Raw genomic sequence first — 21,937 nt, 5'->3', positions numbered from 1 at the left:
CTCTTCTCGCCCGCGCTGCCTCCCCTAGCCTCGCCCTCCTCTCCTCAAGCATGTCGCCGCCTCACCTCCTCCCACCACCGGCGCCCGCCTCTCTCCCCTCAAGCACGTCGCCGCCTCACCCTCCTCCAACCCTCGGCGCCCGCCTCTTTCCCCAGTCAGGCCGTTGCATTTGCTAGCGAGGAGGCCCGGGCCGCTGAATCCGGCGACCCCGATCTCTTCGCTAGCTGATTTGGCTGCTCGGACGAAAGGGATGTGAGCCGCCGCTACCATCTTCTCCACCCCGCTTGCTGTGGCGCCTGATCTGTTCACGAGCTGTCGATCCGGGGTTTGGTTTCTTGCAGGTGGATCCGACCGCTCGGAGCCTTGGAAGCGAGGGAGCAAGCAGTCGCCACCACCCTCTTTTCCTCTCCTTCTCCACACTTCGACCGCCCCTCTCTCCCTCTCAGGCCCGGTCAGTGTCAGATCCGGCTTAGGGGCTGCCGGATTTGGTAGGAGGTTGGAGTGGTGCAGGTGTGTTGCGGCGTAGTGATGGCTATGACGCTAGGGGAGAAAGAAGGAGGAAGGTTGCGGCTTGGCCATGACTGGGGCGACAATGGCTCTGTCTCGGTCGTGATGATGGCTTGGTCAGGACGGCGGCAAGGAACGATTTCGTTTTCTCTCTTTTTCATTTTATTTTTCTCCAGGAGAGCCAACCCGTGGACCATTTGTGCTGAAATAACATGTGGATCACCTGTTGATAGTTGCATTGGAGCCACATCGAGGAGCCCAGATTAATCTTCCATTCTCTCTCTTAAGCAATATGCATGCTTAGTTCTGTTAGAGTATATGGTAGTTAGAGTCATATTAGGATAGGATTGGTTTGTTTGGATTCCTTCCATATTTGTAATCCTTCCTTATCTCTTCCCCATGTACTCCTATATATATCGGCCCCCTGAGGCTCAATACAATGTGTCCAATATTCACAGTATCCTCTCTTCCTATGCTATCCAACAAGTTCATTGTGATGTCTAATTTTATGGATCTCCGAAATCCTAATTTGCATGTCCATTGTCCAAGATACATGAACAAAGCTACATTTTTTGCTTGAATGATTTATGCAACATATATCAGATAGATAGGCTGTGTTTAGTTTTTCTTTTCTTGGCTCATATGGGAATGTCTAGGTATCCTTCTTCATTCTCTGGTTGGTAATTTATATAGGATCAATTTTACTTCTGTACACATGAGTGTGCTTGCAGTACTAATATGAATTGTTGCCATGGGTTCATATTGAGGCCAGTGCGCCACCCAATTTTGTGAGAAGACAGCAGGTGGAGGTCAACAGGGCTGAGCGTCCCTTGCTTCAGGTCTTGCTGTCCATTTATGTAAGTTGCAGCCCATCATACTTTTCTTTTGCATGTGTTATATATGCTAAATTGCTAATTTCTGCATTGCATTATTTATTCTTAATTGCAGATGTCTCCACTACTCAGAATGCATATGGCTACTTCCATTTTCCCGCTTCCTTCATTGTCTACGGTATGAGGTTCAAGCCGATTAATGCATATGCTTGTATTTCTCAAAATCAACAGTATCGTTCAGTGACATGTTATTTCCCCCCTATGTTGTTTTAGTTTGACATGACAAATTGAGCAGGTCTTCTTTTCAAGCTCTTCTGAAGAGGTTAGGCGTTTCGATGTGATATCTGCAAATTACTGATTCTATGATGAGGTTACATAAATATGAAGTATAATACTATCTAGATTCCAATTACACTGTGGAGTATAGTAAATGTTCTGATTGCTTTTGTAGGCCATACTATATATATTACATGCTTTTTTTACCCCTTATTTGGTTCCCTTTCTTCCCAGAAGGCTCCTGTGAGTTGCTTCTTTCTAGAGTTCAATTACCATATCGGTATGCACAACGCTGCTATCCCCCTGTTCATAACTTCCTGCCCATTCAGTTTCACATGGATGGTGTGGAAAGACAACCCCATCTTCTTGCAGTTTCCACTTGCTAAATGTTATGTTTACAACTGTGTTTCTATTTCGAGACATAGGGCCATTTTGGATTAATGCCAAAATGTGCCCTACCAATTTATTGGTGATCTTAAATAGTAATAGTATGGGTTTGGATTGAAGCTAAATTGTTGATAATACCTATAATCAATTTGTCACTAATCTAGAACCTTCTTCTCTATATCATTAATATTTGTCACCATATTGATAGCAATCCAAACATGTATAATAAATCTCTACCCTACCAAAAAATTGATAGTACCAAAACATGCCAAGAATTTGGTACTACCAATAATTTCGTAAGGTATAAGAACCAAACAGCCCCATAAATACTGTTTGTTTTCCTATCTTCACTAGGGTGGTGTTATATGTGGTCATTAGATTGCTCATCAGATTACTTAGGTTTAGCTTAATGGCAACGTACTATGTTTATGCTATCAGCAGATGATGCGTCTCTTCAGTTTCCTCAGCTTCCTTCCATTTCCAACAAATCATATTTAAAATATGTGAATTTATTGCCCACCGTTTTTTTTGGCAGAATTGATAGAGTACCAGTGCTTTGATGGTGTTCATTTGGACAATCTTTGGCAATTTTGATGCATACACCATCAAGCATTATTTGTAAACCTGACAAGTTACAGTCTTGGCATATTACCAGCTAACCACATCTAACCATTGAATTTGGCCAGGTACCATTCTTATACATCCAAATCTTAGTTGACTTAACCTATTTTACTCCATATATATTTTGAACAGAGCTTATTCTAGGTCCATAGATTTATAATTCTCTGTTTGTTTTTCTATTGATTTTTCCAAAATGTTACCTCCGGTTCCTAAATATGTAACCTGTTATCTTTGGCTATTTCTTTATGATAGAATCTACAATATTTATGTGGTATTTCTTACGCAATTACTATTATATGTGATTCACACAAGCATTTTGGAACTTACTGATAGTGATGGTGGCTATCCTCACATTAAAACATACTACCTCCGTTTTTTAATAGATGATGCCGTTGACTTTTTCTCACATGTTTGACCATTTGTCTTATTCAAAAAATTTACGTAATTATAATTTATTTTGTTATGAGTTGTTTTATCACTCATAGTACTTTAAGTGTGATTTATATCTTATACATTTGCATAAAAATCTTTGAATAAGACGAATGGTCAAACATGTGAGAAAAAGTCAACGGCGTCATTTATTTAAAAAAACGGAGGGAGTATATTCCTAATTTCAGGTTTGCCATTCATAATAGTAGTTGACATCAACAGCTCGATGCATTATGGTGAACAAAAGCAATTGTTTCTTTCGGATGAAAATGTGTTGTGGTACCTTTATACAGACCTACACAACAAGGTAATTGTCTGCATTCCACAGTATGGAATAGTACACTTCCCAGTTTTTGTTTGCAGGTGCAATGATCTAGACTTCATACTATATTTTTTTGACTGGGGAAATTCATACTATATTTTGATGCACGAGACAATTGCTTATGTTCTATCCACATGCCCTGCTTATGTTCTTCTTTCAGCAAAAGAGGGGAGGTTAGTGCTTTTCTTTTCCAGCTTCAAAATTCTGAAATGAAGGATATTCAGATAGATCATTTGTGTAAAATAAACTAGATGGATTTTATTATTTTGGTGAAAACCTGTCGACAATCGTATCTAGATCAAGCTCTATAATTATGTGAATCATGCATATTGTAACAACTGCAGTTGTTTAAAACTGGGTTTTTTTTATATTGTAACAACTGCAGTTGTTTAAAACTGGGTTTTTTTTATATTGTAACAACTGCAGTTGTTTAAAACTGGGTTTTTGTAAGTCAAGACAACAATCCCAATCCCAAAAAAGGATATAGTTGGTTTGACTGAAGACACTTACTAGACCAAAATAACCATATTTTCATTTCATGGCATAATTTACTCATACCTTAGTTTTCTTTCAATATGGTGATTCAATAAGTTCTCAGTCCAAAGGTTCTTTCCATGGTGTTTCAATAAGTTATTACATCAAGTGGTCACCCCAAAGGATCAATGCATGCATTGGCCATAGGTACTTTTATGCTAGAAAAGTATCAACCTCAGTTGATCTGTATTAATGTCCATGATTTACTGAACTTCTTATTAGTGTTCACATCAGGAGTTTATGTTATACCTCAATTGATCATGCTTCCATATCTCTAGCTATACTGTGTGGTTCTCTTATGCTTTGCAAATGAAGTTCTATATCAGTATATTATGGCATGTGACATTCAATTCGTTGAAATCCCTTCTTAGTTCAAACCATTCTAGATAGGTCCTGCCATATGCTCCAATGGGTGTAGTTGGGACAGTTAATATTTCTTTCCCTCTAAAGTAATATTCCTGCTTTGATTTTTTTTTTGCCTTGCACTGCATGTTATTGGAATTTTAGAAGATCAATCCTTTTGGATTGATTTTTTTTTCGCAAATATGATTATGAAGCTTTCATTATAAGTTGACTTCATGCAATGATTTCATTAATCATTTTTTTGTTTTATAGATTCAATGTTTTGTTCCCCTTTTCGCGAGCTGAAAATATTTCTTGAGAATACTTATCAAAGCCTATCTAATATGAAATTTTTGGACATGATGTAGGGGATAGCTTCAGTAGCATCCAGTACCAGCTCATGTGCAAAATTGCTGTGGATGAACGTTATGATGTGATGTTTTTATCAAGCTAAAGCACAACTACATTTCTTTGCAATGCAAGTTCTATTGAAGAGATCCTGTTTGTATATATGTCAGACCACCTTCTAATTACTGGTTTGTAACTGCTTGGTTTCCCTAATATAATCCACTGTACGTATGCACCACTTTTCTGTGGTTGCTATTTTTGTTCAAGTGTACATGATCATATAGATAGTACTCCAAACGAACCGATCAAAATAACTCATATTTGAACTTTGGTAGCATGGTTCGAATGTAATGTTGGCTATATTTATCTTCTGTTGCTTTTATTATGTCAAACCTTCTAATGTCAGCACCGGCACACGCAGCGTAGCGCGTGGCTCTTTCTAGTACTGATCCATATTCGGTTGAGACATATATATATATATATATATATATATATATATATATATATATATATATATATATATACTAGAGGCGCAGAGATCGAGGAAAAAAACAATAGCCCATATATAAATAAAGAAAAAGGGTGACATGGATGATCGAAACCACTGTACTAATTAAGCTAAGTAAGTCGTAATTAAACTGGGCATAATCTGAACGGATATTACTTGACAGACATGCTCGATCAGCTCAACCCAGACAAAAACCTTCAAACATAACCGCGCCGTATATATAGACGTATAGTATATCATATTGTCGTATATATATGCACGTGGTTGCGGTAGCCCTTTATGTTTTTATTAAAAAGAAAAGAAAAAAAGGAAAGGAAGGTAAGAAAAAGGCACAGGTTGGAGTGGAGTAGGAAGGGGAAATTAATACAATAATAATACTGTATACTAGTCAAAAGTAGTCGATCGTAAAGAGTGTAGTAGTGCCCGGCAGTAGGCCGGCCGGCTTGGTGGCCTGAGGCAGGGATGGAAGTATTGTCATGTGTCTCTGTATGCATGTACTCCCTCCGTTTTATAATATAAGATATTTTAATATTTTGCTTATATTGTTTGACCACTCGTTTTATTTAAAAAATTTATGCAAATATAAAAAATAAAAAATCGTGCTTAAAGTACTTTGGATAATACAGTAAGTAAAAAAAATTATATAATAATTCTAAAATTTGTTAAAAGAGACGGGGGAGTATCAGCTAATCTTAGGCCTGCCTTTGGCTATGGGAAGAGACCGGGTACGGTGCATCTGTATTCTGTGCAGTGTGCAGGCAGGATGATGAAGTTGGAGTGAAGACGACAAATGTGCCTGCTGCCTAAATACTCCCTCCGTTTTAAAATGTTTGACACCATTGACTTTTAGCACATGTTTGACCGTTCGTCTTATTCAAAAACTTTTATTAAATATGTAAAATTATATGCCTACATAAAAATATATTTAACAATGACTCAAATGATAGGAAACGAATTAATAATTACTTAAATTTTTTAAATAAGACGAATGGTTAAATATGTGCTAAAAAGTCAACGGCGTTAAACATTTTGAAACGGAGGAGTACCAGTCAGAGGCAGGGGGTAATAAGCTAAGAGATTACAATACCATCCTGAAGCCATCGGCAGAGGTCAAATGTGTGCGAGATAGCTGGCTGCCGCACAGCTCCTCTCCCGTCCGCCGCCACCCTTCTCCCCATCAGGCGTCGCCCTGAAGAAGATGGGAAGAGAGAGGGGAAGAGAGTTGGAGAGTGAGGAGGAAGAAATCATTTCTAGCTGACATGTGGGGCTTGCGAGGTTTTAGGCTGAATCAACTCTCCACGTCGGTCAAAGTGTAATTCAGTTTTCTAAGTTGAGAGGCCCAGAGTGAGCTTATTTAGTGGGAAATTGCAAATCGTGGGCCTGCCCATTGAACAGGGAGCCAGACAAGCAAGGAATTAAAGCCCAAAATGCACATGTACTCTAGACACCGGCCCGCTCACCCCTAGCCAGAATCGACTGGTTTAATTTCTCCGCCGCCGCATCTCCTCCAGAATCCAGATCCTCCCTTAGCTTGAAAGAGCAGAGCAAGCAAACCCTAGAGCAATTAAGTTGTATGTAGAAGAAGAAGCAATACCAGATCCAAGCGCGCGTGGCCAGAGGAATTATATGGAAGCTAGGGTCCTCACTCGCATCGCATCGGTTGGTTGGGTTCGCCGGCCAGATTAGTCTCCGATACGCCGCCTAGCTTGCTTGGGATTAGGCGTTTCACTTTCACTGACCTAGCTTCCAGCTACCTCTATCATGGAGTATTATCGTTCGAAATCAAACGCACACCAAACGCGCCCATGTTTGATTCATTATTAAGCTACTGTAACTATAAATATAGTTCATTAATGAAATCCTCAGTACATGTCCATCTTTTATTTTCCTAATAATTCTCTCGGAGAGTCATGCACATGTCATGCATACGGCCGTTGATTTGTCGAATATCATACATAATGGTCACGCACGGCATGATACTAGCTAATTTGAAGTATAGAGACGACCCGTTGAAAGAACAACAATATATACATACTGTATTTCGGTGTCCAAAAAAACAAAAATTTAAGGGCCCCTTTAAATCGTACGATTAAAAAAATAGAGAAGTAGGAAAACATAGGATTCTGATATATGAATGTAAGTGTAAAACAAAGGATTGCAAAACACGAAAATAACTGTTTGATTGGACTGTAGGAAAAAAAATACAGGAATCAGATGAGAGAGATAGACTTAGAAGAAATTTTCCAAGAGGTTAGAGTGGATGTTAAATTTCCTACGTTTTTCCTCTAGAATTGTAGGAATAAGAAAGTTTCCTTTTTACAGGTAATCTTCAAGGGAACTTATTGGGCACAATAGTGGTCTTTGTTGCTTAAGGAAGAGGATGGCCACAAATTGAATGAATATTGCAAGATGTTGGAGGCAAGGGTCATGGAGTTGTATGCAAAATATGGGTGGAACCTTAGAAGGAGATTGGAGTAGTAGTGTTTCTCTTTTCTCTTTTAAGTGTTGTCACTTTGGTTTTTTTTTTTTATCCTTTTTGTAAGGAATTCGAGTCTAAGTACTCTTGTATAACGTTGGGCTGTATACGTCCATTGTGGATGTAGAGGCCGGATTTTAATCTATTTTCTAAAAAAAAAGAAAGTTTCCTACGTTTTTCCTTTTCTCACTCCTATGAATAAAAACATAAGTAATGTAGGATTTCAATTCATTTGTTTTTCCTCCATTTTTTCTCCAATTCTAATGGGCCCTAAGAAAAGCAACACAGAAATAATCTAGAGAGCGTGTTGCGGATGATCGACTTTGGTTTGAACGCTGGAGTATATAGTTTTCTACTTTTCTTTGTTGCCTGGTCGAGCTGAAGATTTAATATATTAGCCTTTTGTCTTTAGATTAGAAAGAGCACACTTTAATAATTTGTTTACTACTCAAGCTAGTCCTAGGAATAGTTTCTACACACTTTGAGCTTTTGAATATTGCAGCCGCACTTAATTATAAATAAATATAATGGGAAGATATATACTTATCACTTTGCAGTGGACTTGCTGGCTCCCATGGAGCCAGAATAATTCGTAAAGTGGCGGAGACGATAGTTATAAAATAAAAGAGAAAAAGAAAAAGAAGATACGTACTTTTCCCCGTCATTGATGGTTCACATTACCACTATATACCTTGCTTTTATCGGAAACAACCTTTGCTTTCTTTCTGCTTGCATATAAGTTATTAGTATAATAAGTTGATGAAAAGGAAGGGAATTGCGTGTGCGCCGCCACCAGACAATGTGAAGAAAGCAGAGCAGGATAATTAAGCAGGAAGCAAAGAGAATGAGTACTAAATAATACAGTAAGATGAGAATGCAAAGCTGCTTTATTATTGTTCAACCATACAAGAGACATTATTTGAACAGTAGTAGCTGCGGAAGCGGCGAGAGCGTCACCGCTGACGAAGACGCAGACGCAGTAAAAGTGAAGTAAAGGAGGCCACATTTCTTATTATATACTAATTGCAAATAATACTGTAATTACGCGTACTAGGTGTGATCGACGTATTGGAACAGCAGAATGGAGGGGATTGGTTGAAGCTGATTGATGGTAATCACAATAAGATGATGAATTAGAGGGCGAGGAGGAGGGCCGGGAGGTCGGGGCGGCGGCTCTGCCAGAGGCAGCGGGTGGGCGGGAGGCGGGTGACGGTGAGATCGGTGTTGAGGTACTCGCGGAGGTGGGTGATGACCCTATCCCCATTGGGGCCGGGTCCCACGGTCCAAGCGTGCACCCAGTAGCTGTCGTGGTAGCGGCCGGTGATGCCCTCGGCGATGACGACGTCGGAGGCCGGGAGGGCGTGGACGGAGAGCGGGCGGAAGCGGAAGGAGGAAGAGGAGGGCGAGGCGCAGCCGGTGAGGAGGCGCATCATGTGGTGGCTGGCGGGTGGGCCATGGTACCACCACTCGAGGTCCGGGGCGAGGAGGGCGTGCGCGGCGGTGTGGTCTCGGGCGTTGATGGCCTCGTACAGCCGGATCACCAACCACTGGTTCCGCTGCTGCTCCGACTCCAAGTCTTCTTCTTCTTCTTGTCGTTGTTGTTGGTGCAGCAGCAGCTGCTGCGGCTGCTGATCCTGTCGAGACGCCAGCTCCTGCGATGCCAGCCCGGGGATGAACGAGACGACGAGAGTTGCACAACAAGAAACCAAGTGAAGGAGGGAGATTGTGGTTGGGAGGCTCAAAACTCTTCGAGCGACGTGCTTTTATAGAGGAGAGGAGATCGAGTCGACCGCGTCGCGATCCCGATTGGCATTTGCCAGAGGGGAGGGGAGGTGGGGTCGGTTGCGGGTGCGTGCTGACTCATACTGCGGGCCCTCATTGGATTTTTTTTTCCCCCGGAATCGGAAGGCATATGTTGATGCTTACTACTTGTTGACTTGTAAAATGTACACTAGCCGACTAGCGTCAACCATAAACTCACCATCTTCTAACGCATTATTACGCATCACGGAATTAAACATATCTAATATACTGGGTTTATCCGGAGAATCCATCTACTTACTGTATGCAGCACGCACCTCAATTTTTTTCTCCTATAGTACATAGTACATATATCGTCATAAATCTAAGCTATAGTCCTACTACTCAATCAACAACAATGAGCCCCTCACATCAGAAAATCTTGCAGCAGGTGGTACTCGTGCGCAAACGACTTATGACCTGCATTGCATTATTAATCTGAGCTCGTTATTCAGGGGAGGCGCCATTTGGTCCTGCATTGCCCACCCCCATCCATCAATTCAATCACAATCCAGTCACCACCCCTTCGCAAAAAAATAAAACCATCAATTCAATTCAATTCAATGTACTTATGCCTCAACCTCACTACTCCAATAGCAGCTTGTTTGTCCCACTCCCATCCAGCTCAACTCCTGCTCTGCATTGTTCATGGGCCTCATCACACTGACCTGCAATTGCTTCCTGGAAGCTTCCCACTGAATCTGCATTATGCAGAGTTATCTAATGTGTGTGTAGGGGTAATGAATGATGATCGGATTGGAGAGTGAAGACGGAATGATCATACGGCAGTTTGATTTGGATAACATCGATACCTCACCTGGTAATCATACTGGAGTAGGAGTACATAATAGTACTCCGTAGTAATGGAGTTCTAGTACTTACTACTAGGTAGCTAAACGTGTCAGATTTGGACAAGTTAGATTTGTGGTCGGCACAATGGTCAATGGATCAGTGTCTCTACCGAAACACAAGATATGTGGACAAGCTGCATACAGTTACGCGTGTGGTCACAGATACTCCGAACTCATACCCAATTGAGATTCAAAGCCCAAGCCAAGTTTTTCTTCGTGCCACCCCACACGACTCTTATTGCCAACACCAACCCTGTCTCTGTCTCTCTGTTCATGCATTTCTCAGTGTCTGCTACTAATCATTGTACTCGTCGATTGACAGGCCCACCAATACCCCATCATCTGTTGGATTGTTTTCGATCTCCAATGGCAAGCATGCGTGGCAGCTCCAATAATACAACAGTAACATACCAAATCATTGTATCTCCGTGACTTGTCGCGTGATTATGTATGACGTGAAGATCGAAAGCAACACCACCTTGCATTGCATACTTGTAACAGTATACAGATAAGCACGTTAATTAATCCTTCAACGGATGGATCTGGCCGCCGCGGCCGGATCCGTCGCCTCCACGCCGGATGGCAGCCGGTCGGCGGGGCGGCTGCGTGTGAGCTCCGGCAAGCGGCGGCGGCTCGCTGGCGTGAAGTTGGCGGCCAGCCTCCTGTTCGGCTGGCTCGCTCATCGTTGATTGGCGGCAATGTGCGGATGTGGAGTTGGCGGGATGACGGCTTGTGCTGGCGTGAAGCAGGAATGGGGCTTGACGTGGCGTTTCGAGGGTGGCCAAGGGCCCGCCATTGCTGTTGATTACGATCAAGGTATGACTGCTCGTGAGACGTCATGGACTATTCTGCGGCCATCGATGTGGGGGTGCTTGTGTGGGTGATGTGAAGATGCTGGCGAAAGCCTTGCCGTGCTTTTGGCCGGTTCGACAACGACGGCGCCCGTGGGCATCATTTCCCTCCTTGGAGGCGTTGTCTTGTGTTCTTTCATATCCCCACAAATCTCCAGGTGAAAACCTTGTTCCGATTTTCGGACGAGCGGCGGCGGCGTCACGCGTCGTGCCCTCCTTGAGGGCGTCGCTACGGAGAAGTTTCAATGCATCGATGGCTGTTGATGGTTCTTTTCGGTTCAAAAGCTTTCATATCTTGTGTTTGGCGAGGCTTCGCCTTCTTGGGTCCGCTTCATTCTTATGGTGGGCGACACGCTCTTCGGTTGTTTCTGCTAATGAAGTCGAAGCTGCTCGCTGACAGGGTGCGGCGACGCTTGGCAACGATGACATGTTGCAGTCTCTTCCAAGGAGTCCTTGTGCTAGCCGTATGAAGGAAGTGGCTCCTCGCTGGCTTGGCTGATGTCTATTGTTGGACGTCGGAGCCGCTTTTCGCTTTGGCGACTTTCGTCTTCAGTATTGTTGCGGTTGTGAAGTCGGCGCTGCTGAGTCGCTGGGGCGGCTAGCTCGGCAACGATAACCTCTTCTGCGATATGGGAGTTGTTGTGTCGCTTTTGTGTTTAGCTTGGCAGCGATGTCCTGTGATTGGACTCCACAGTTGTTGTTAGTTGTGTAGCGGTGGGTTTGTAATTAACCGTGCAGTTGTATGGTTTTCGGACCCGGTTTTCCTTATAAACTGGGTCAATTCTCTTCTTCTAAATATAAAAGTGGAACAAAGTTCCGCCTTAGGTTTAAAAAAAAATTAATCCTTCAACACGGTACAGTACTGATCACATCACATCGGCAGTTGCATATTGCATACAGTAATACAGATCGATACATGCATGGTAGGCACCTTATTTGCACTGAAATGAAAATACATCACAAACATAGTTACAGTAGTAGCTTAGCTAGTTCGCCCTTGCAAACGCCAGATCAAGAAGCGTCCGGAAAAACTTGTGGGGATAGATGGGTGGTTTCTCCGTCAGTGCCTGTAGTTCGGATAGTAGTAGTATTATAGTACAGGCAAAGATTGCGATTTTACCAAAAGTAAGTACTATTCGAATAGCAAAGAGTGATGTGCTGCTGCCAGGCTTAGTGATTTAGACCTTTTACCTGGTGAATCAGTACAGTGGATGGAGTCATCCCAGGAACAGTGTTTACCTCTATCAGCAGTATCTTCAGGATCAAACGTAAGAACGGTAATTAGTTAGCATCAAAATAAGTCTGCTCTTCGGTTAGTCAAATGAGTGTGCGCATACGAGAGCGCGCGCGCGAGAGAGATTACCTCCCCATTCTGGACATTAACAAATGCGTCTATTCTTGAAAAGCCTTCCAATCCGAGAGTGTTTGCCAAAGTTTCGATACAACTTTTGCACTTCTGCAGGGCTTCCTCGCTACGGATACAGAAAACAAAACCAACTCAAAATGATGAGCTGAATATGGAGCTGCGCCGGCAGCAAATCAAACGAGAGGGAACAGAGGAAAGACGAGTAAGATTCAGGATAATATGAAATTCCAGGGACATGTATCAGACCTCATAATTGTTGAAGGAGGTGGTGTCAAGTTGATTCCAGTTCCACCTGGAAATGGTAACTTAGTTATGCATCACAGAGGAAATTAAAGTAGTACATCATACGAGAGGAAGCCTTCTCCTGGGCTTGTGTGTTGGCGATGTCGGTGTGTGGGTGGTGGTATTTTTTTTCCTTTTTCCAGGTTACGATCCTCCAGGGTTGTAATCTTGTAATTTTTTCCTACTCTATCAATAGAACTTCGCACCGTCTCGTGCAAAAAAAAGTAGTACATCATACGGTGGGAGAAAGCCAGAAAGGTACAGTAGTATTTTATTTCATCTGACAAGGGAAATTGCGAATAGGGAACACTGTTTGGGACTGAAAATTTTGGAGATTGTTCTAATACTAGTCTTCTGTCTACTATCCAGTGTCCACTACCTGTAAATGACTTCGAGGTCTTGATTTGGAATTTGTTTTTTCCTTTTATCACAGGATTAATGCTCAACTCCATCTTTCCCAGTTCAATTTAATTTTATAATGGGGACACAATATATAAGTTGAACACTCACAGCAGTAAGTCCTTATACAGATCATGGACAAGATAATGTTATTTACCTTGAAATTTCTCCTCAAGAGATAAAATGTCACCACTTTCTTTGACTGTGATACTTGGATTTAGTGACAGCATTTCTCCACGTTTGCCAACTACACCAACAGTCACTTCAAGCCATTTATTTTCCCCCTTCCATACCAGATGTCGGGTGCTATCATCCACTGATTTGGTTGAAATGATAATTTCATCGGTTTCAATAAAAGGTTCAAATATCAGTGACTCTGGAGGAGAGACTGGCATCTCAATGACACCATGTGCCTAAGGAGTAAAGCTTAATGTCAAAAAATGCATCTCAGCACCGAATTTCTCAATGGACATAAAGACAGGTTTAATAAGTTATCAAATTTAGTTTTTCGTACCCTAGATAAACAGTTAGCAGGCATGCGCTGTAATTTTCTCTCCAATGCGTTTGCATATACCTCCAAGTCCTTCGGACAACTAAAAATAGTTGGTTTTCATAATGATCCGTGAATGTGGAAGACATGACCAGATATTATATAGTACTAATACAGAAAGCACCAATTAAACGCTCACCACAATCTTGCCACACCAGTTGAGCATCCATCACGAGCAGGTTTCACACAAACCGTTTCAGTTTGTAGTTTTGCTTTCAGGTCATTCCAGATATCGTCAGGAGACGACTTTAGTATCTCTTCTGTTGCTCTCAGATCCTTTGGTATGGTGTGAACTCCATAGCTAGCCAGCTACATAGATAACAGAAAGGGAAAAGGGAAGGCTCATTATTCAACAGCTAGCATTGTGTTGTCAGAAAATGGATCATGAACTTGATCGTATTAACACTATCAAATGCCAGCACACTGCTTTACTAAAAAATAAAAAAATAAATGGTCATGGCAGTCCCTAAACAGAAGATAAAGGTGTTCATACATGGCTAACGGCAAGTGAAGTTGCAACTTTGTCCATGCATGTCCTAGAAGCTATTTGTCCAGGCCCTGTATAAGAAAGAACTTTGATACCATCGTAGTTCATAATCCCAACGACAGGAAACATCTAAATACAGTACAAGCTGCAAAGGAACCTGTGTAAGGAACTCCTGCAGATCCCAACAGCGATTGAATAGTACCATCTTCTCCAATACCACCATGCACTGCAGGAAATATATTGGACATCACCATCTTCTGTGCCGTTAACAGTTATGGTTGGTTTGATCACGAAATAGTAGTAGTTGAATAATTAATGGGGTTGAATAATATAAGAAATACTCCCAAGGTATTTCAGTATCACCTGAATTGTCAATAGTTAAATTGTGTAAATGTAATTATGTATCATCATAACTGCATGGTTATATGGAAATATTAATACTCCCTCTGTTTCATATTATAAGTCATTTTGACTTTTTCCCCAGTCAAAGTTTTTTAAGTTTGACTAAATTTATAAAAAAATATAACAACATTTCCAAAACAAAACAAATATATTGTGGAAATATATTCAACGTTGCATGTAATAGAACTAATTTGGTGTCGTAGATGTTGCTAAATTTTTCTATAAATTTGGTCAAACATAAAAAGAAATTGACTAAGAAAAAAAAGTCAAAACGACTTATAATATGAAATAGAGGGAGTGTCAGCTTGCATAGGAGTTGAACTAGATTAAAAAAAATACCTGCTATAAACACTACGGCTTGAGCTTCCTTAACATGATTGATCCATTGTTGAAGAGAGTATTTGATAGGTTGCTTATCGGCAATGTCAAAGCCCGCAAACCAATCATATTTGCTTAATGACTGTCCAAGTTCATTCATTACTTGGTCACGTAAACGGGATGTTAATTCCATCCGTTCTGGATCAATTGCCTCAATACATGCGGCATTAACTTCTTCAATGGTATGTCGTAGCACTAACGAATATCTGCCACAGAGTATGGAACTAATGACAGGTTGAACTATAGAAAGTAGAAAGGAATAAAGAAAGCATAGCACATGTTCATCCTCAAATGGTCTTAAAAGTCAACATTTAATCTGCAATTAAACTAACATATGTAAGTCACATGTAAATTCTGATTTTATAGGGTGTATATATGTGGCAAAACAAAATACCAACTTCGAAAAAAGAGAAGGAAAAAACAGAGGGAGAAGAGGATCTGGAATGAACATCTAGTGGAGCGAATTTCTATTTTTTATATTTAAACACCGATAGGAAGTTAGAAGTTGATGTAATACAAGCACATATCCTGTTCAAAACTACAAAACCGATATGCAACACAAGTTAACTTCTCTGGAGTTTGGACCAATAAACAATGATATAAATTATAGTTTCCTGCACACTAATACTAAGAACTTAAATCATATAGCTCCAGTGTCACCCCTATAGCATAATTAAAAAATGGAAATATCATGTCCCTTGTACGAAATTTTAGATGTCAAAACAAACCAAAAAAGCAGGTTGGCCAATTAAGATGAAAGTAGTTATTCTTTAATAACAAACCACACAAGGTAAAGTTGGGGTTCTGCGTTTTCCAATCGACGATGTGTTGGAAGGCAACAAGCCAGTTTTCTGAAACTACTACCTAGCAAATCCTTTTTATCAAATGAATGATTGTGATGCCTTACTACAAAGAGTTTTTGTGAGAAGGAATAGCACTTACGGCAATGTCCATACATCACGTGAAATTCCATTCATATTTTGGTTGTGGAAGGAAGAATAACCATTTCCAGATGTAAGCAAACAAGGTGTCACGTCAAGCTGAAGGCAACAAGAAAATTGCATTAAGCATTCATGCCAGTAGCATGAATATGAAGATACAATCATGGGATTCCATAATGTACATGGTAATGATAGCAAAATACACCAAACATTAAAAACAGATATACTAATGATTAGGGATTTTTTTAACAATATCAAGAATTTAATGTAAAAGCTAGAAATCTTACATCATCAAAACCTTGCAAATTAAGCCAGACATTTGTGCCACTCATAAGAGAGACTTGCCGCTCAGAAGTGTCACCACCAAAGATCACAAAGACCTTTTTTTTGGATGTACCTTTTTGGATTGCTTCTGCTTGTTTTGCTGCTTGTATTTTTCTGGACAAAGCAGTCCATGCATTACTGCATGGTACAAGAGACGGATACCGCGAGCAAGCATGCTGAACAACTGTACGAAGGATTCGAGAGTGAGAGAATCCAACCTGAAAATATTTTTTTAATGACTTCAGTATAAGATTAAACAGCCCATATGTAACATATATTCTTACAACACTTACTTGCAAACTGGCTATTGAAAATCTGTAGTACTAGTATTTATTTCTGTGAATTATTAGCTCAAATATGAATATCATCATGGTATTGCAAAGTAACCATCCAGAACAATAGTGAACATATAGTAAGGAAAATATTGCATCCTTTTTTAATTAGATTATTTTCCAGAAATAATGATGTGCACAATGCAATGAATTGTAAGTAATACCTTAGAAGATTGTTGGAATAAAAAGCTGGTTTGCTCCATCCCAGTCATCTGTTAACATAGGATAACAACAGATGTCACATTAGGAATTTGCAAGGCGCGGTGCAAAATTAAGAACAAAAATCGATCTAAGAACACTTACCAAATTAATGTCAGTAAAAAGGACAGCACCGTATTTGGTATTTCCAAATTTACCAGTATTTTCAGCTGAAGGTAGAGAGGTAACGGGAGTAGGTAAAAACCAACCATCTATCCTCGCGAAATCACGCAGGCCAAGACAACGAAATAAAATAGACACTCCTTGTCTGATGCAATCAATCACCTCTGACGGAAATCGTGGAGGTGTATGATAAGCAACCTGTGAAAATATCAAATTCAACACTTGACAACTAGCTACAGAATTTTGTTTTGTGTTAGATCACTATAATTGTGAAAAACACAACTTTTGAACTTTTGAAAAAGGTCTTGTCAAACGACATTCTAGAAAAGTCTTCTCGTTAGAGTTTGGGAAATAAAGTCACAGAGGCCAACAGAAAACATCTGACACTTGTGAATGTGTATATTCCAATCACTTGTGTAATAGTCTAGGATCTATATTTCCAGTACCTGTCGAGTTGGAAGGTATTTCCGACGGTAGTTAAATATTGTATCCTCCTGAATATCAATATTACTGGAGGATTGAAGCTCAACCTACAAAAAGTCAAAAAGATAAAGAGGAAACTCCTTCAGTCATTCTATATCACCAAGAGACTATTCTGTTATCTGCCAAGTAGGCTTGACTCAATAACTAATAGAAGACATGCTGCTGTGATGGAAACAGTGAGCAGAAATACCATTTATTTTTTGTGTGATAAAACATTCCCTTTGTCTTGGAAGTGGCAGTTATTCTTACAGATACAGAACTGTATAGTAACTGAATAAAATCATTGAAAATTCTAGAGTTGATACTTTTTTGTCGGTGTCAAAAGGCAAATATCTTCTCATTAGACGTGTTCAGGTTGAATGGAAAAAGGAGATGGTCGGTGATGTAAAACATACTTCCGTGGGAAGGAGAACAACAGGCTCACTGTTATTAGCTGTCCCAACATCAACAACAATGGCTGTAAACTCAGTGCCCCCTTCAAGAAAAACTTCTATGATAACCTTGTCGTCAATTCCCTGTTAGCCACCAGGTGATTTCAGATAAAATCCATGCCTTTTTTTTTCAACCTGAACTACTCCCCGAAACAAAGCAAAAAGTACCATGTACCTCTGAAATTATTCCCTCGGCTTTCTCAGCTGCATCATTAGCACCATAAGCAACAACTACACCAATACTCGATCCAGCACTTGTAGGTTTGACCTACATAAGGTCATCAAATTATTTGCTAATAAAGCAAATCACAGACATATTTTCAAGTCAATCATCCTCACTTACCACTACTTTGCCATTTTCTTTATCCAAATTGATGCTTTGAAACCATTCCTCCAGTTTCGACTTAGCTAATTTGTCCTTCTATTTTGCCATAGACGATACATGTAGTACACATGATAAGCCTCAATAGAAGAGCATCAGAATCAGCAACCAAATAATATACCTCCTAAAATATCGTTGGATGCAAATATTTCACAAAGAATTACAATGATTAGTCGTATCTTCCTCTTTTTTCAGATTCCAAGAAAGACATGCTAAAGCCCATTTGTTTTTCCTTTTGAAAGTGTTTGTAAAGATTCAATACCCTGGAATCGACAAAATCATCCAAATGAAAAGTGCACAAAAAGAACTTGTGAATGATTTAAAATTTTCAAGAATGTTATGCTTGTTTTCCTTCTAAACTGCATACTGTGTGCATCAAAACTTGTATACCTTGTAAGAAAACTAAAATAAAGATATTATACTCTTAATGACAGTATGAACAATATTGCATTGAGTAAACAACACAGAAATCAAGAAGCTTTACCTCTACAAGAAAGTTTGGTACTGTTAAAAAGCCTTGTGCATTGAGCTCAAGCGATGCATTATACTGCAGTCATATTCAGAATTAAATGAATCAGCTCCATAGTTAACTTGGTTGATATCAAATAAATTAACAAAGGGGCTCTGTATTGATGGACAGGGACCACATTTCCATGGATCTAGTAAAATATAGTGGTGATACTGCAAACCTGCTTGTCATGTGCATTTCATAAACTTCACTTATTTCTGGAAGATTTTGTTCTAATTCCAGCACATCTAATAATCAGCAAACTAATTGAAGTGAGATAACACATGAATATTTGCTCAGCTAAGAAAATCCTGGGGACAGCACTGGAACATTTACTACCATCCAAGTACTGAGATGACAAAGAAGGATGATTTAAAGAACAATAGGTCTAACGAGACATTTAAGCCATGAGAAACTATATTCGAACTTATTGATCATGTGCTGCTACTTGAGTCTATCAAGCATGTTGTTATGAAATGATAGCAGAGAAAACAGAAGTGTAAAAATAAGAAAAGAAATAAGAAGTGCATAGCATACCTTGTCAAAAGCAAGGAGGCAATTTTTAGAGGGTGTCCCAACAAATGGAACATTTGCTTTCTCCAAAAGCTCCTGAATATTTCCAAACAGCATTACAAACACTAACTTATATCTGATATGCAAAATGTGAATGAATTAAGTATGACATGGCAAGCATCTAATTCTTTCAGTATGTGAGATCGTATCATCAAAAGCAATTGGCAACAGTATGCAATTTCATGAAATTCAGAACCATTCAGTACTAGATGGTAGTGCCATGAGAAGCCAAACAGAGTGAGAGAATCCACAAGCATGTATCAGAGCACACTTAATTTCTTTCCCTCACAATGCATCTTCAGTGATTATACTTTTCTTTTGCCGGAACGGTGGAGAGATGCCATTCGATTTTATTAGATAGGGGAAGCCAAATGGTAGAACCGCGGCATGGGGGGGTTTACGACAGCAAGTGCTCGGGGAGTAGCAGGCCCTGAGGGCAGCCTGAGCTGTTTATACTACTCCATCCGTTTCAGGTTATAAGACGTTTTAACTTTGGTCAAAGTCAAACTGTTTCAAGTTTGACTAAGTTAGTAAATTAGTAATATTTATAATACTAAATTAGTTTCATCAAATCAATAATTGAATATACTTTCATAATCAATTTGTCTTTGGTTGAAAATGTTACTACTTTTTTCTACAAACTTAGTCAAACTTAAGCAGTTTGACTTTAACCAAAGTCAAAACGTCTTATAACCTAAAACGGAGGGAGTATAACAATTACAACAAGAAGAAGCAGTGGCAGTGAGTTATAGTGACCTGAATACCACCATCTTCACCAAATTTGCCATGGATCACCGGGAAGACAATGTCAACATTTGCGGCAAGATGTTGTGCAAAGTCAAATAGGGATTGGAATCCTTGGGCTAGACTGTAGTAGTGAAAGTTATAGTTTAATATATAGAAATGAACTAGAAGAATTACTAAGGAAAACAAATAATAATAATGGGAATAACCTGACCTTTCAAGTTTGAAATCAAAATCTGAAGGGGTGTTGGAATATAGCTGCACGGTAATAAAACAGTAAAAGTAAAACATGAGAAGCAGTCGGCTATAAAAGGTTGATGATAAAATAGTAAATGATGAAGTGCGAGGAATGCAGCAAACAGAGTAGGTAAGTAGTGTAGTATGACAATAGTCAGGAGCCACATCGACTAGTATAAAAATGATGAAGAGCACACAGATACCCGCGAATGAGATGGAAGCAAGCGCAGCAGAAACAACATGTAGTACATAGACTCTAGGTAGGTAGCAGTCGAAGAGTGAAGGAGGCACCTGCGCAGGTGATATGGCGTAGGCGTTCATGCCGCAGTCGATGTAGTAGCAGGTGACCAGCAAGTCCTCCCCCTGCATTTGATTTGTTTCAGTTTCAGAAGGAATACAACTGTGAGGAAAATGAAGCGAACAAATTGATCTAGTCCAGTAAAAGCAGAGTGACGATACGACAGTGTAGTGAAGAGTGAAGAGAGGTGCGTTCTCGCCTGAATGTGATCGAGGACGGATCGCGCGGAGTTGAGGGAGATGCCCCTCTCCGGGGAGGGCCCGCCGCAGACGAGGCCAACCCGGAGCGGCCTCCCCTCCGATTCGCCCACCATCTCCACCTCCCGCTGGGACTCGGAGAGCAGCGCCCGCAGCGGCAGCGAAGCGAAAGCTGAAGCTGCAAGTAGAGGAGGAGGAGGGGTGGCGAGCGAGAGCGAGGCGAGGAGGCGAGGGGCGCGGGGGCGAAATATAGCGGAGGCGGTGAGTGGTGGTGGGCGTGGGAGGTGAGCGAGTGGGATCAGCATGCCGCGCGCGGCGGAGGGATATGGGATGCGGTGGCGAGGGTGCGGTGGTGGTGGTGGCGACTTGTGCGGCCGGGCTACGGCACGGTGGAGAAGGCGATGGGGCGGATGCGGGCGTCTGCGGCGGTGCTGATCGCTGGAGCCGGCGCCGGGTAAGGTAGCTTTGTCCGTTTGCGGCGGCTCCACCTTTGTCGCGTCGTTTCCTCCGGCGCCGCGTCACTCACCAGTCCCCCTCCCACCCCACGCCGGCCGCCCGCACCCGCGCGCCATGATTCACAGGCCGCACCTTCTTATTTAACTCTTGTTTTTTTTTTATTTTACTTTTCTTTCATCACATCAGAGGATATTTGGTACTATTATGCTCAAGCAACAGATTCTCTACTACTCCACTATCCTATTATGCCGCCGGCCGGCCGAATATATACTCCCTCCGTTAAAAAAAAAATCAATCTCGTGCCGACACATCCTAATGCTCTGGACATAGTCTGAATACAGATTCTTATGTTGGTTTTTTTAATATGGAGGGACTATTATTTTTAGCATAGTGTCTTAATCTTAAAATAAAACTATTTTTTTCACTTACATTTTCTCTCAACCAATCATAACATTTCTTCACTTAATTTTTTACCTAATTTCTTTTCTCAATCAATCACAATATTATTTTCATCATTTCCACCTTATTTCTTTATATACAAGAAAAAATATCTGTGTGTTGCAACAGGTAAACTAAAAATATAACAAATATAAAAATTATTACTAAAGAAGGAAAGAAAGTTCTAAAAAAATAAAGAAAAAAAGAGGCACCGTTATTGTTGGCCTGCTAGGGCATTCGTGTGCACATCTAAGTAGTGTCGCGGACCGAGGATGGAGGTCGGCTAGACACATGATCGATTTAAGTCATTCATTTTGATGGAC

General features: G+C 40.7%; 2 protein-coding genes and 1 long non-coding RNA gene across 3 annotated transcripts; 1 reads left to right on the top strand and 2 right to left on the bottom strand.

The window, feature by feature from the left end:
* Positions 1-4,978, top strand: LOC136357314 (uncharacterized). The gene is made up of 3 exons (XR_010742550.1): positions 1-1,364; positions 1,456-3,548; positions 4,620-4,978. It is a non-coding gene; the product is annotated as an uncharacterized lncRNA (long non-coding RNA).
* A 3,474-nt stretch (positions 4,979-8,452) lies between these two features.
* Positions 8,453-9,321, bottom strand: LOC4344371 (senescence associated gene 20). The gene has a single exon (XM_015789744.2). The coding sequence runs from the start codon at positions 9,014-9,016 to the stop codon at positions 8,717-8,719; it is 300 nt and encodes a 99-aa protein (XP_015645230.2). The 5' UTR covers positions 9,017-9,321; the 3' UTR covers positions 8,453-8,716.
* Positions 9,322-11,948: 2,627 nt separating this feature from the next.
* On the bottom strand, positions 11,949-21,290 carry LOC4344370 (uncharacterized). The gene is made up of 24 exons (XM_015791933.3): positions 20,723-21,290; positions 20,517-20,588; positions 20,203-20,246; positions 20,001-20,112; positions 19,209-19,280; positions 18,648-18,710; positions 18,125-18,202; positions 17,957-18,049; positions 17,746-17,865; positions 17,314-17,397; positions 16,850-17,065; positions 16,711-16,758; positions 16,178-16,432; positions 15,892-15,989; positions 14,911-15,155; positions 14,327-14,395; positions 14,176-14,240; positions 13,822-13,991; positions 13,647-13,725; positions 13,290-13,545; positions 12,698-12,743; positions 12,449-12,557; positions 12,277-12,339; positions 11,949-12,152 (listed from the first exon to the last, which is right to left on the bottom strand). The coding sequence occupies exons 1-24, from the start codon at positions 21,023-21,025 to the stop codon at positions 12,072-12,074; spliced, it is 2,841 nt and encodes a 946-aa protein (XP_015647419.1). The 5' UTR covers positions 21,026-21,290; the 3' UTR covers positions 11,949-12,071.
* Between the last annotated feature and the right edge of the window lie 647 nt (positions 21,291-21,937).

This window comes from Oryza sativa, chromosome 7 (genome assembly GCF_034140825.1).
Source record: "Oryza sativa Japonica Group chromosome 7, ASM3414082v1".
NCBI lineage: Eukaryota > Viridiplantae > Streptophyta > Magnoliopsida > Poales > Poaceae > Oryza > Oryza sativa.
Note: the sequence above shows the minus strand (reverse complement) of the source record. Positions and strands in the feature narration are given on the sequence as shown.

Coding starts and splice junctions, on each gene's coding strand:
- LOC4344371 (XM_015789744.2), bottom strand. CDS start 9,016: ATGATGCGCCTCCTCACCGGCTGCGCCTCGCCCTCCTCTTCCTCCTTC.
- LOC4344370 (XM_015791933.3), bottom strand. CDS start 21,025: ATGCTGATCCCACTCGCTCACCTCCCACGCCCACCACCACTCACCGCC. Junction 20,589..20,722: donor CCGTCCTCGATCACATTCAG/GCGAGAACGCAC, acceptor AATCAAATGCAG/GGGGAGGACTTGCTGGTCAC. Junction 18,050..18,124: donor AAGAAAATGGCAAAGTAGTG/GTAAGTGAGGAT, acceptor GACCTTATGTAG/GTCAAACCTACAAGTGCTGG.